General features: G+C 34.9%; 1 protein-coding gene across 11 annotated transcripts in view; it reads right to left on the reverse strand.

The window, feature by feature from the left end:
- The window catches only part of CEP128 (centrosomal protein 128), a 126117-nt gene that overhangs the window by 89558 nt on the left and 24474 nt on the right, over positions 1-12085 (reverse strand). For all 11 annotated transcript variants that reach the window (XM_080593668.1, XM_080593665.1, XM_080593662.1 and 8 more), the window contains 4 exons: positions 7265-7351; positions 5731-5805; positions 4352-4484; positions 2544-2704 (listed from right to left, as the gene is read on the reverse strand). In XM_080593668.1, coding sequence (XP_080449794.1) covers positions 2544-2704; positions 4352-4484; positions 5731-5805; positions 7265-7351 — 456 coding nt within the window. The remainder of the gene's footprint in view (positions 1-2543; positions 2705-4351; positions 4485-5730; positions 5806-7264; positions 7352-12085) is intronic.

Genomic DNA, 12085 nt, shown 5'->3' on the forward strand with positions numbered 1-12085 from the left:
AAAAATAAAAACCAGATTTAAAAAAAATAAAATAAAGATAATAAAAATTAATTTAAAAAAATTAAAAATCAGCATGCTTCACATTAGTGAAGGTACATTAGAGGTATATTGGTCAGCCAGAACACAAATGCTGAGGGGCATCAGAAATGCATTCTGATTGCTGTTTTCTCTTGGGGGCAGCCTAGATCTTCTGAAAGCCTTTTTAACAGCCAACTTACACAAAGTGTGTAAGAACTTATTTTGAGACTAAATTTTTTTCCTAACACAACTTGAGGTATTTGTTTGATTTAAATTAGTACAGAAGTTGACAACAGAACGGTAGAAAACCAGCCAAAAGTAAACGGAATAGTGTAGGCCTGTGAATCTATGATAATGCACAAAAAGTAGCTCCCACTTTTGAATTTCCAAAGTGATACAACATTATTTCAAAGAGCAATACCTTCATTAGAAAAATATACACAAAATACAATACCTCTGGGTTACTAAATACCTCAATACAACAAACATTAAGTGCTCAACTACTGAAATTCCTCATTGGGTTCTAAAAATATCCTCATTTTTTCTGACAATCACTTAAAGACAGTAGAGAACACTTACTGTTCATGGATTTCACTACAATAACAAATCTAGACAGGAACCAAAACCACAGAAATGTCCTGTCTTATAAAGGCTGCCACCTCTTACATCTTAATGTTTAAGTTAACAGTCTCCCAACTGAAATTCCAGTGACATAGACACTTATTCTTTGTACAAAGAAGAAGAGAGCCATTTGGGTTGAAAGGGGACCTTTAAAGATCACCTAGCTCCAACACCCCTGTCCTCATCCCTAGGAAGGGACACCTTCCACTAGGTCAGGTTGTTCAAAGTCTTGTCAAACCTGACTTTGAACATTTCCAGTGAAGAGCATCCATTCTGGGCAACCTGTTCCAGGTATCTAACCATCCTCACAGTAAAGAATTTCTTCCTAATGTCTAATCGAAATCTACCCTCTTTCTTTAAAACCATTAACCCTTGTACTATCACTACACATCCTTATAAAGAGACTCTCCCCATCCTGAAACCCCAAGAGTAGTTCCCCTTTATGTATTGGAAGGCTGCAATAAGGTTTCCATAGAACTTTCTCTTCTCTAGACTAAACAACTCCAACTCTCTTAGCTTCTTATCACATAGGAGATGTGCTCCAGCCCTCTGATCATTTTTGTGGTCCTTCCCTGGTCTCGCTCCAACAGGTCCATGTCTCTCTTGTGTTGGAGGCCCAAGAGCTGTATGCAGTACTCCAGGTGGGGTTTCATGAGAGCAGAGCAGAGGAGGAGAATTACCTCCCTCAACTTGCTGGTCACACTTGATGCAGCACAGGATATGCATGATTTCTAGGCTTCAAACACACATTGCCAACTCATCCACCAGTACCCCCAAGTCTTCTGCAGGGCTGTTTTCAATTCATTTACCACACAGACTGTATCTGTGCTTAGGATTGCCTCAACCAAGTTACAGGACCTTGCACTTGGCCTTGTTGAAGTGCATGAGTCTCACAAGGGCCCATCTCTTGAGCCTGTGAAGGTCCCTCTGGATGGCATCCCTTCCCTCCAGTTTGTCAACTGCACCACTCAGCTTGGTGCCATCTACAAACTTGCTGAGGGTGCACTCAGTCCACGTCACTGATGAAGATATTAAACAGTACTGGTCCCAGAACAGACCCTTGAGGGACATCACTCATCACTGGTCTCCAACATGGACATTAAGCTGTTGATCCCAACTCTTTGGATGTGGTCATACAGCCAATTCCTTGTCCAGCAAATGGTCCATCCATCATACCCATGTCCGAACAATTTAGAGGAAAGGATGTTGTGTGGGACCATATCAAATCACAGTCACAGAACGGTTTCAGTTGGAAGGGACCTTTAAAGATCACCTAATTCCAACCCCCCTGACATTGGAAAGGACACCTTCCACTAAATCAGGTTGCTGAAGTCCCCATCCAACCTGACCTTGAACACTTCCAGGGAGAGGGCATCCACAACCTCTCTGGACAACCACCCCCACACATTGTATGTGTCTGCCATAAATAAGTATGCTAATAATTATTACTATCACTGCATCACATCTAATAGTGAAAAAAGAGAAGTTACAAACTGTTTTTTTTTACTGTACTTCACCATTTAATAGAACATGGGATTCCAGTTTGTTTGGAATTACTCTTGATAGAATGGAGGCTAAACAAGTAAAAACTAACTTATGAAACTAATTCCACAAACCACTATTAATGGCAACTGATGACAAAATCAGATCACCTTTTATTTGGACATCATAAAAAGACAAATAATACAAACCATGAATTCAGGGGCAACAGTAAATACTTTCTTTCTTTGGTTTATTAAAGAGGTGGGAGAAAAAAAACTTCTGCAAGCTCAGATCACCTTTCAATGTTATTCATAGAATAAACTCAATAGAGCATGACAGTCACTCAATTTTAAAGGTTGCTCCCTAATCTGATATATCACGTATCTTAAAGATATGGGAAATGACTTACAAAGAAAACTTACCTCTATGTGTGTTAGAAGCTGTGCCTTCTCCTTGTCCTTATGCTCTATGCATCTCTTTAACTCTTCTACCTCTGACATTACCGCATTATGATTCAGCTTTGCTTTAAGCTCCAAAATATGTTTCTCCAGTTCTTGCTTTTCTTTCTCATATCTTTCAGCAACTATAAAACAGTGGGAACAGAACAATATGCCCAGCAGAAATACGGACTTCTGGAAAATTACTTTTTTCACTCATTTCTCTTTTGGCAATTTTCTTCTTTACATGCGACTATTATACAGCTACTGATTTTATTTGAAGTATCCGTGAAAAATGGCTATAGTTATATCATAACCTTCCACTGAATGAGACAGTATTTTTGGGGCTTATTATTATCCAGTTATTTTAGAGGGGTTCCCTCCCATATCCCCCCTGCCTTTTACTGGAGAAAAAAAAAAGGAAGAAACTACTGGGGATGTTCAGGTGAAAATGAAAATTTTCCACAAATTTCAAGGCCAAGGTTTTATCCCACCAGTGTGACTTCCAAGTCAGGAGGTGTTACTATCTGTGAATTATATGTTTCAATACTACAGAAGAAGTTCCTGATGAGAATAAGCTGCAAATATCCTCAGCCAGAAATTCAAAGGTTAGTAGTTGTTTATGGCTAAAGGAGGCAAAAAAAAGTCTGTATTCTTTGCATGCGTCTTTGAAGAAAAAGAAATAATGCAGTAAGGAAAAACAATTGCTTTAATTTTCATTTCTTGCGTGTGTCTCTTAACAACTCCAAGTACATATTTCTTCATGTTTTTACACAGCACTTTTTATAAAACAAACGGAAAAATAAAATATGCTTTCAAGACAAGCTAAACAAGAAAAACAGTTACAAATAAATTTCCTTTTAAGCAGATACACTAACATCCAAGTGACTGAACAGAAGAAACTATTAAAATGACTACCCTGTATTACAACTCTGAACCTAAGCCACATACCATTTTCCAGGACTCTGGATGAGATTTGTTAAAAAAAGGGAGTCAGAGTCCTGTTTTAATAATCAAGATAATTCAATAGCTGAAGTCATTAACCAAACCAATTAAACAATTAAACCACTAAGACACTGTACTAGTGCTACTCAAGATAATAGAGGAATACTGACTCCATTTCCTTGTTAATGAGGAGAAAGACAAAGACGTTCTCCAATGCATTTTGATTACATTTGAAAAGTTTAAATACAGATAGATATCTAATAATATAGTCCTCATTAAAGCTATAATTTAATTCACCATTACATGTTGAAATTTTTTAATGAATTTTTCTTCTAAATATCATGGTTCCATCTCTAAAATTCTCACAAACTGCAATTAGAAGCCCTGGACTGAACAATACTGGATTGTATTTATAAATACACTGGAATATGTTGTTACTCATTAGAAATTCTACCAGAAGTTCAGCAGCTTGTCTATAACCAGCTACGTAATCGACTTCTGTTATGATTTTCAAGATGTCAGGATTTAAACTGCAAATGGACTGAAACGTAGAATTTCAGAAAAATTAGTATTTAGAAATTGTGTAAACATACCATCCACTTTCCTTTAATTCTCTGTAATACACTTCATTTGTTTTAACCACACAAATCAAGGTATTTCATCCTAAATTTTAACTGTCATTGATATTTATTTGTTAAATATTCAGGCACCGGTACTTATTAACTTAAAGCTGAGAACTTCATCAGCTATTTTAGTTGAAAGAGTAAAGGAACTGAAACTTCAATGACAGAATTAATGTCCAGGTTAACTAATTTGCAGGCATCTAGTGCAAAATTTGAGAGCTGTACCTGTTCTAACTCTCCTTTCATCTTCTTGCACATCCTGGGAGCTCTGGCGGTGCACAGCAACATGTGAAATTTGATGTTGCAACTCTACACGATCTTCTTCTGCTCTCAGAAGTTGGGAACGAAGATCCTCAATCTAAAACACATGTAGAAGTATCAAATTTTTAACAAAAAACAGAGTGAAGGAGTAAATAGGATATTTTTATTAAATTGTAAAAGAAAAGAGACTGTACAAATAATATTTACAAATAAATTTCAAGAGTGCTGCAGATGGTAAACGATAGACAAATGACGTAGTTCCTAGTTATAGGCCAGAAAGTGTTTATTCAATCAAAACGAATGATTTTAATCTTTTATGTTGACCATGGCTGAGCATCAACCATGGCTGAGCATCAATTTCTTTAGATTAAAAATAATAATACCATTTTATGTGTTTCAGTTGACTTTCTACACTGTTAGTGAAGATATCTATATGAATGTAATAAGTAATATACTTTATGTAAATTCTTCTTAAAAATACATTATTGATATTCTCAGGAAACATACAGGGGGGTTACATATTTATTTTTTATTATATACAGTCTAATGCTTGCAACAATTACATTGCATATGGGAAAATAAAGGAAACAGACACAATTTAGCATGAATTGAAGGAAAATAACTCATATTACCCGTATGTGTTACACTATGTATGTATGTCATGCACAATGAGTTAAATTCAAAACAGTAATATAGCCATCTCAATTTTTTTCTAAATACACAAGTGAAACAACTATTTCTAACAGGTAAGTACACAACTTGCTCCTTCCCTACCTATTTCAATATTCTTCAGCTCCTCTGAAAGAAGAATGGGCTAGAAACATTTAGGAAAAAGGACATTTTTCTAATGCTATAATCCAAGTTCCTGCATCTTCTAAATTCAATCATATGTGCATTAGTAGGTATTGTTTAGAATACATTTTTGATTGTTTTCCCGATGTTTGTCTCCCCCCACCCCCCCCCATATGAGAGCACACAATACATCTATGTCACTGGTTTATCTGAAGTCATGCGATTTGTATAATAATAATAATTACTAATACAGGAGTTGTTTTAAAGCACACTCTGAAGGGTATTTACAAATACTGTTTATGTATGTAAGAAGTACCATAACTGCTACTACTGTTCTTATTATTAATACATGAACATATATGTAAGAAGGTTTGGAAAAGAAAAAGTATCAAGAGCAATCAGTCTCAGTCTCTTTTAGACTCAAACCTTTCTTTCTGTATCTCCTTCTCAAAGCAATGTTATCAGAATATGAGAAAGGAAAATTAATCAAAAAGACTATGACATAGCCAAATACGAAGACTTTAGGATTTCCACCACCCCAAAGCAGTTACCTGATGCAAAAGAGCTTCTCTACTGCCTTCTGATTGATTCAACTTTTTCCGGGACTGCTCCAATTCTTGCTCAAGCTTTCATTACAGAAAAATGATGAAGAAAGAAAATTGAAGTATGCATCAATAGAAAAAAAATATACCTTAACTAGTTAATTCTGGTGCAAATTAATCAGTATAAGCAGCTACTTAAATTAAGATATAATATTCACCATATTTTAATTTGTCCAAAACTCTAAAGCAAGCTTTCACTTGTACTGAATCTCTGCTATATTTATTTAAATTAGACAAGGAAAATTTAACTTACAGTCTATAATTTTTATACACTTTTCTATAACACGTGAAGATTCAAAGTGATGTATATACTCCAAAACAAAACAAAAAAGCATGAAAGCAACTTTTTACTAGGTTAAAAAAATAAAAAAATAAACTTTTAAAAACTGTCCCAGGGTTTGTGCCATGCATTCAAATTTGGATAAACATTGAGAATGAGTTAACATTTGAAGCCTTTGTTATACAGTTTATTCATAAAAATGTTAAAGATAACACTTATTGGTACAACTGGTAATTAATAAATTCTGTTTTTCCGTGTTGTGCAAGAAGATATTATAATTATTCTGGAAACAAGACGACTGAAAAATTGAAGTGCCAGGACTTTCAGACAATTAGAATTTTCCCAAAAATATAATATCAAGGGAATTTAAAAGCATGTAAACAGAAATAGTCAAACTGATTACCATTTCCAAAAACAAAAAAGTTATGAAATATTTTGTGAATTCTGCCACAAATAGCTGAAAGATTGCAAAGATGCACATAGAAATAAAAATAGTTTTGAAAGCGGAAATTGTTATTGCAGAGATAACATCCTCTTTGTGATTACTAAGAGGCTGGCAAACAGGCAAAGTAAATAGGACTAGAAGTAATGGAATGAAGAGGGTAACAATACATAGATTGCTTAGAATAAAAGCTTTAGCATAAACTTTGGAAGTATTAACAAAAAGGTTAAACTTTATGTAAGTGGGGAAAAAAGCCAGCAAAAGTGCAACATTGCAATAGCAATCTGCAGGAACAGAAATATAAGGAATTTTTTTTCCTACAAACAGGATGAAAGCAATATGTCAACAGATAGGTCAGTAAAAAAAAGTGTTTAATAGTCACCAGGTTTCAAAAATACCAAAACACGCATTAACTGCTGGGACAAAGAAAAGCTGTACCTTTGAGCTGCCATAAATACATGACGGCAGACTGCATCTGTGTCTTTTCAACAACAAATCAAAAAAGAAATCAATGATAATCTACAAGTTATAAGTTTGTTTATCTGGCAGGATGGAGTAGTTTTTAGAATAAACACAATATAACTAAAAAGCTTTGCAGGAAAGACAAGTTCAATATAGTTGCATTCACTGCATGTCTGATACAACAGAAACCGCCATGTCATCTTAAAGGATAAAGAAAGTTTTATCTTGCTGCTTTCTCTGAAAGAGGAAGCATATACTACAACATACATTTAAATAAAAAAAAGAAAATTAAGACTTACTCGGTTCTTTTCACTTTCATATTTCTCAAGTTTACTTTTCATAAGCTCTTCTGTTTCAGCTGTTTTAGCATCTTGTTTCTTTAAAGCCTTTAAAGTGAAAAACATAATGTGAACATCATTACAAAAGTTACAGAAGTCTTCCTTATAAGTTTGTTAAAAGAAAACAATCTACTCACACGTATAAGAAAAGATCTAGACAAGTGCTGACTTTGTCTAATATTTCTAGGTGAAGCCAATGTACATTGTTATGAAAAGATAAATACAAGTCCATGCATAAACACACCCATGCACAGAACTGGGCCAAATACAAAGTCAAAATTAGCATTAACATCCTTCCGATGTATAGATTCCCAGATGCTCAAGACTGACCCTAAACATTGTGAGATGAAGGACTGAGAAGCTGAAGAGAACCCCTACAGACAAACAAAAAAAATTTATTTTTATCTGAATCTTGACAGATGCTTAGATGTGCAGTGTTAAGGCAGGATCAACTGAACATTCCTGATCTAAAGTTACTGACACTGTCATGCCTTATTCCAAAAATAAATAAAGAAACCAACCAACCACAGGGACTTTTCCTGTCCCCTTTCTAACTGAAGAGTCTAAAACCAGCTACATATATTTTCTAAAGCATCTTATAAAAATAAAGTTACCTTGAACATCAAATTTGAAACCTCTTGCTTCTTTAAACCAACATTTTTTGCTGAGCATATACCATAACTTGGAAAGGAATGCAGCAGATATCAAAGATATGTTGCAAATTTAATGTGTCATTCATAAATAACCCAAACTTGGGCATGCCAAGCCATAACAGTGCCATTGGCTTATCATAAATACCAGGTAGAAATACAAGGTGATGTCACTAGCCATGCTGACATAATTTGCTCTGAATTCGAGAAATTGCGTCAAACATGTTTGCTGTCAACATCACCAAGCAGTTTTCACTCTAGAATTTCATTCACACTTTGATTAGAGATCCTTAGACCTTTTATTTTCAAACCAGTATTGCACAGCATAAGTACATCTGACCTTTCCACCATTAGTTGGTGAAACTGCAGCCAAACAACAAAAACACAGCCTGTCCAGAACGAAATGCCTTTTTTCCAGTCTACTCTTTTTGAGCAGCATTTTTATTTTCATTTTAAAGGAGTATCTCCTTAAACAGATACCTCTGAAACTTTTCCCTGTCATTAGTGCAATATCATTCATTTTTGAACATTTTCTCTTCACCAAAAACTGAGGAAGGTTTTCACTTGATCAAAAATTCAGCTGTAGAAGTTTTGCTTTTATAAGTAGCTTTGCGGAGAAAATAAATGGATGTCTATACAGCCATATATCCTCATCTCATAAAACATAAGGGTTTCAGTATATTTTGGCTTCCTCTTCTGCCTGAACAGTTTATACTAGAAACTGAGATTGTGGAAGCTATTTATTATAACTATGCCACTGAAAATATTATGCTACATAAGGAATTAGGCTTTCATCTTACTGATTCATAATCAGACACTGCAAGACTGTAACATATTTAAGGTATTTCTCTAACTACTCAGTACAGATTCAAAATCTATCTTACCAGTTAACCTATATAACTCAACACTGCACACAAACTGGATGCACCCATTTGGCTCAAAAAGACTCTATGAAGAACCCCCCCCAAAAGCTAAGCAATAGGGGTAAAAAACAAATAAACAATAAACCTAAGATCAACACTTCAGCTAATGTCATTACTGCACACAAAATTGTTGTTTTAAATAACTAGAGGTACTAGTTTGGTCTACTAGGGATGTATATATACACTAATTGCAATTCAGCTTCATTTTTCAGCAAAATTAGAAGCTTTGTCATAAAGAGTCAACTGTATGCCAACCTTATTTTTGGTACTGAATTAGTAATTCATTGTAAAATATACATATATGCAGATTTTGTTATGGAAGTCAGCATAAAAAAATTTAAATTCAGTTTAAGGAAAATTAAGCTTTAACTGAGATGGAATTAGAAACACCGGAAAACTTTCAAAGATGTCCCTACTAAAGGCAAAAAGTTTGTCTCAGTACCAGTAGTACATCCAAATTCATAGAATAAGCCACAGAAATCAATGTCGTTTCAACTTACCAGGATCACTGAATGATATTTAGACTATTAAGTATAAATAACATCACATAAAAAGGCAGTATTTCATATCACTGACACTAAGCAAATAACATTCACTTCTACTTTCTGTATATAGTTTAAAAAGCCCATAACAATTTCATTATTAAAACAGCTCATATATATCAGTTAAAATACTATAAAAAGAATGTGGTTTTATAATAACATTAAATATATCAAACATGCACTGCTTCAACTGTGAAATACAAGTTTTTCCACTAGGTGCTAGATAGGCCATCAGTTAAGCAATCAATATGTCATTAAGAAACAAATATTTGGTCATCTGGAACTGGACAAGCAGCAGATCTTAATAATGGTTGAGAAATTACATAGGTAAAAGTTAATTTTAAGTTTGCCCTCCTTGTTGTGTTCCTTTTTAAATAATTATCCCTAACTGGCTTTTGTCACTCTTCTTTTTCTCCATTAAAGATTTGTCTGTGAAAGGATTCTCTTGGGAAAGGAAGGGTAAAATAAAAATAAAAATGCCATGTAAAGAGCCAACTGATTTTACTTCATTTGTTATCTCCAGAGACTGAGGGAGTCAAAGGGTCAAACATGGGAACTAGGAACTGCTGTGCTCAGCATCCCCTTCCAACACACTCCTGCCTGATGTCTTCCAAAAAGTGGGCAGGCATGGCCCAGGGGACCTCTACCTGGAAACACTGAAGCACCAAAGAATGGAAACAGGTCTACAGCCCTGTAGATTCTCCCATCAAGATCCTCCTCTTGAAGACTTTAATATCCAGGCTGCCCAGCAGATGGCTGACAAGGAGACTATGTAACTTGGTGAGGCCCTGGAGGCAGCAGGCAGGTTGGAGGCCACAAGAAAGCAGAGAACATGCACACGAAGATGTCTCCATAGTATGACTTCAGGATGGGCCAGCTAGATGTTCTACATCCTGCTCAGACAGTTAGAAACAGACTATCATCTCTGACAGGCTAGACAAACTTATGATTTGACCCAGGGGAGCAATTCTTAAGGTCTTTTTACAGACTTTACTAGCACAAAATAGAATCAGAATATCAACATACATGGTGTACCCCAGCTCACTTTACCTCATCCATACATCAAACTTCATAATTTTAATAAGAAAATCATTTATTCCCTACTCTATAGAACTTTTCCTCTTATATACGGAGAAAACTGTGCAGAGGCCTCTGTAACAAAACTTCCCAATCATTTGCAACATACAGAAATAACTTTTACTGATATTTAAGCCTACTAACTTCTCTTAGTTTGTTGTTGTTCACAGAAAATGGATTTGAAAGTAGTGCCCAGACCACAAACTGAAATCTCTTTTTACAAAGTGAGACTGATCAGAGAAATTGATTGATACTAGCCGAAATATGCTAAAAAAGACCAACCTTGAGCTATGTTTTAAAATAAAACAAAAGTGTACCTCATCCTAATCTGATTTTTTTTCCTCTAACCTGCCACATTAGCAGTCCATGTTACTGCTTCCTTAAATGCAATGCATTTAAAGACAGACTGCCTAGATAATTCAGTGACCTGTGTATGAGACCTGCTTGTCTTCCAATGCAGAGATGCGAGCCAGACAAACTACAATTAAAACAAAACCCACTAGCCATAGGTGGCATAGCACAGAGTCAAGGGGAAAGTATCAACGATGCATTAAAACATCCAGATGTCTCAGAGCACAGATCAAGTTTATGTTTGTCTAAAAGGATCACAAAGAAGGTCATTCAAAAAGAGAATTTTTCAATAACATTTTTGACCAGTCTATTCCACCCTCTGTTTGAAGTTTGCCAGTATCTTGCACTTCACAGTACGTGCAGTGAGAGTCAAAGAGATCTAAGTATCCAGTTGCACTAAGAAATGAATAAGTTATTAGCTTAAGACATACTCATAGTCACTGCCTTAATACAGTCAGCGTGTTCAAAAACGTTTTATAAATATGATACTGTTCACCTGAAGTGAGTAAAGCATGAACACTACCTCATTTTACCAAAATCCAGAAAACCAAGCATAGGAATTATTGAAGCCATCCAGGACACTCTTTGCATGTAACAGCTGTTTAAAGGCTATTTTTAAGAACTATATTTGTTTTAGAAAATGGAGGCATATATGCAAACAAACAGTACAAAGTGGATGGTATCTTTATATTCAGAGCAAAGCACTGAAGAATCTCAAAGTAATCTTAATTTAGACAACAAATGTATTTTGTTAAAGCAATCCATATATACACGTCAGTAGTACTGACAAGATGAATTTATTTGTTCTCCTTTCAAAACAGAAAGGAGTTTCTGTCAGGGAAACAGAAGAAAGTGAAGATGTATGACTTGCACTAATTTAAGATTTTCTTTATAAATAGCGTTTAAGCACACCTAGAATACACGTCAACTCGAGATACAAAAATGCAGTGGAAAATTTTTATCCACCTACACACAGCACATATTGAATGCAGATTCAAAAAAAACCTCAGTTTTACACAGTAAAGATGCAAAAATTATATGTCAAGCTTTCTTTATAGTCAGTTTATAACCAGATATCATCTTGGTTAATGATCAGACCATGATGATGATAATAATGAAATAAAATTTAAAAGTTTGCACATCAAGAGAAAAGCAAAGACAAGTCAGACAAAGAGAAAAAGAAACACATGTATCATCATGTTCAGTTAGATCCTGAAAACATATGATTAAATAACTGAG

This window comes from Anser brachyrhynchus (assembly GCF_964034855.1).
Source record: "Anser brachyrhynchus genome assembly, chromosome: 5".
Taxonomy (NCBI): Eukaryota; Metazoa; Chordata; class Aves; order Anseriformes; family Anatidae; genus Anser; species Anser brachyrhynchus.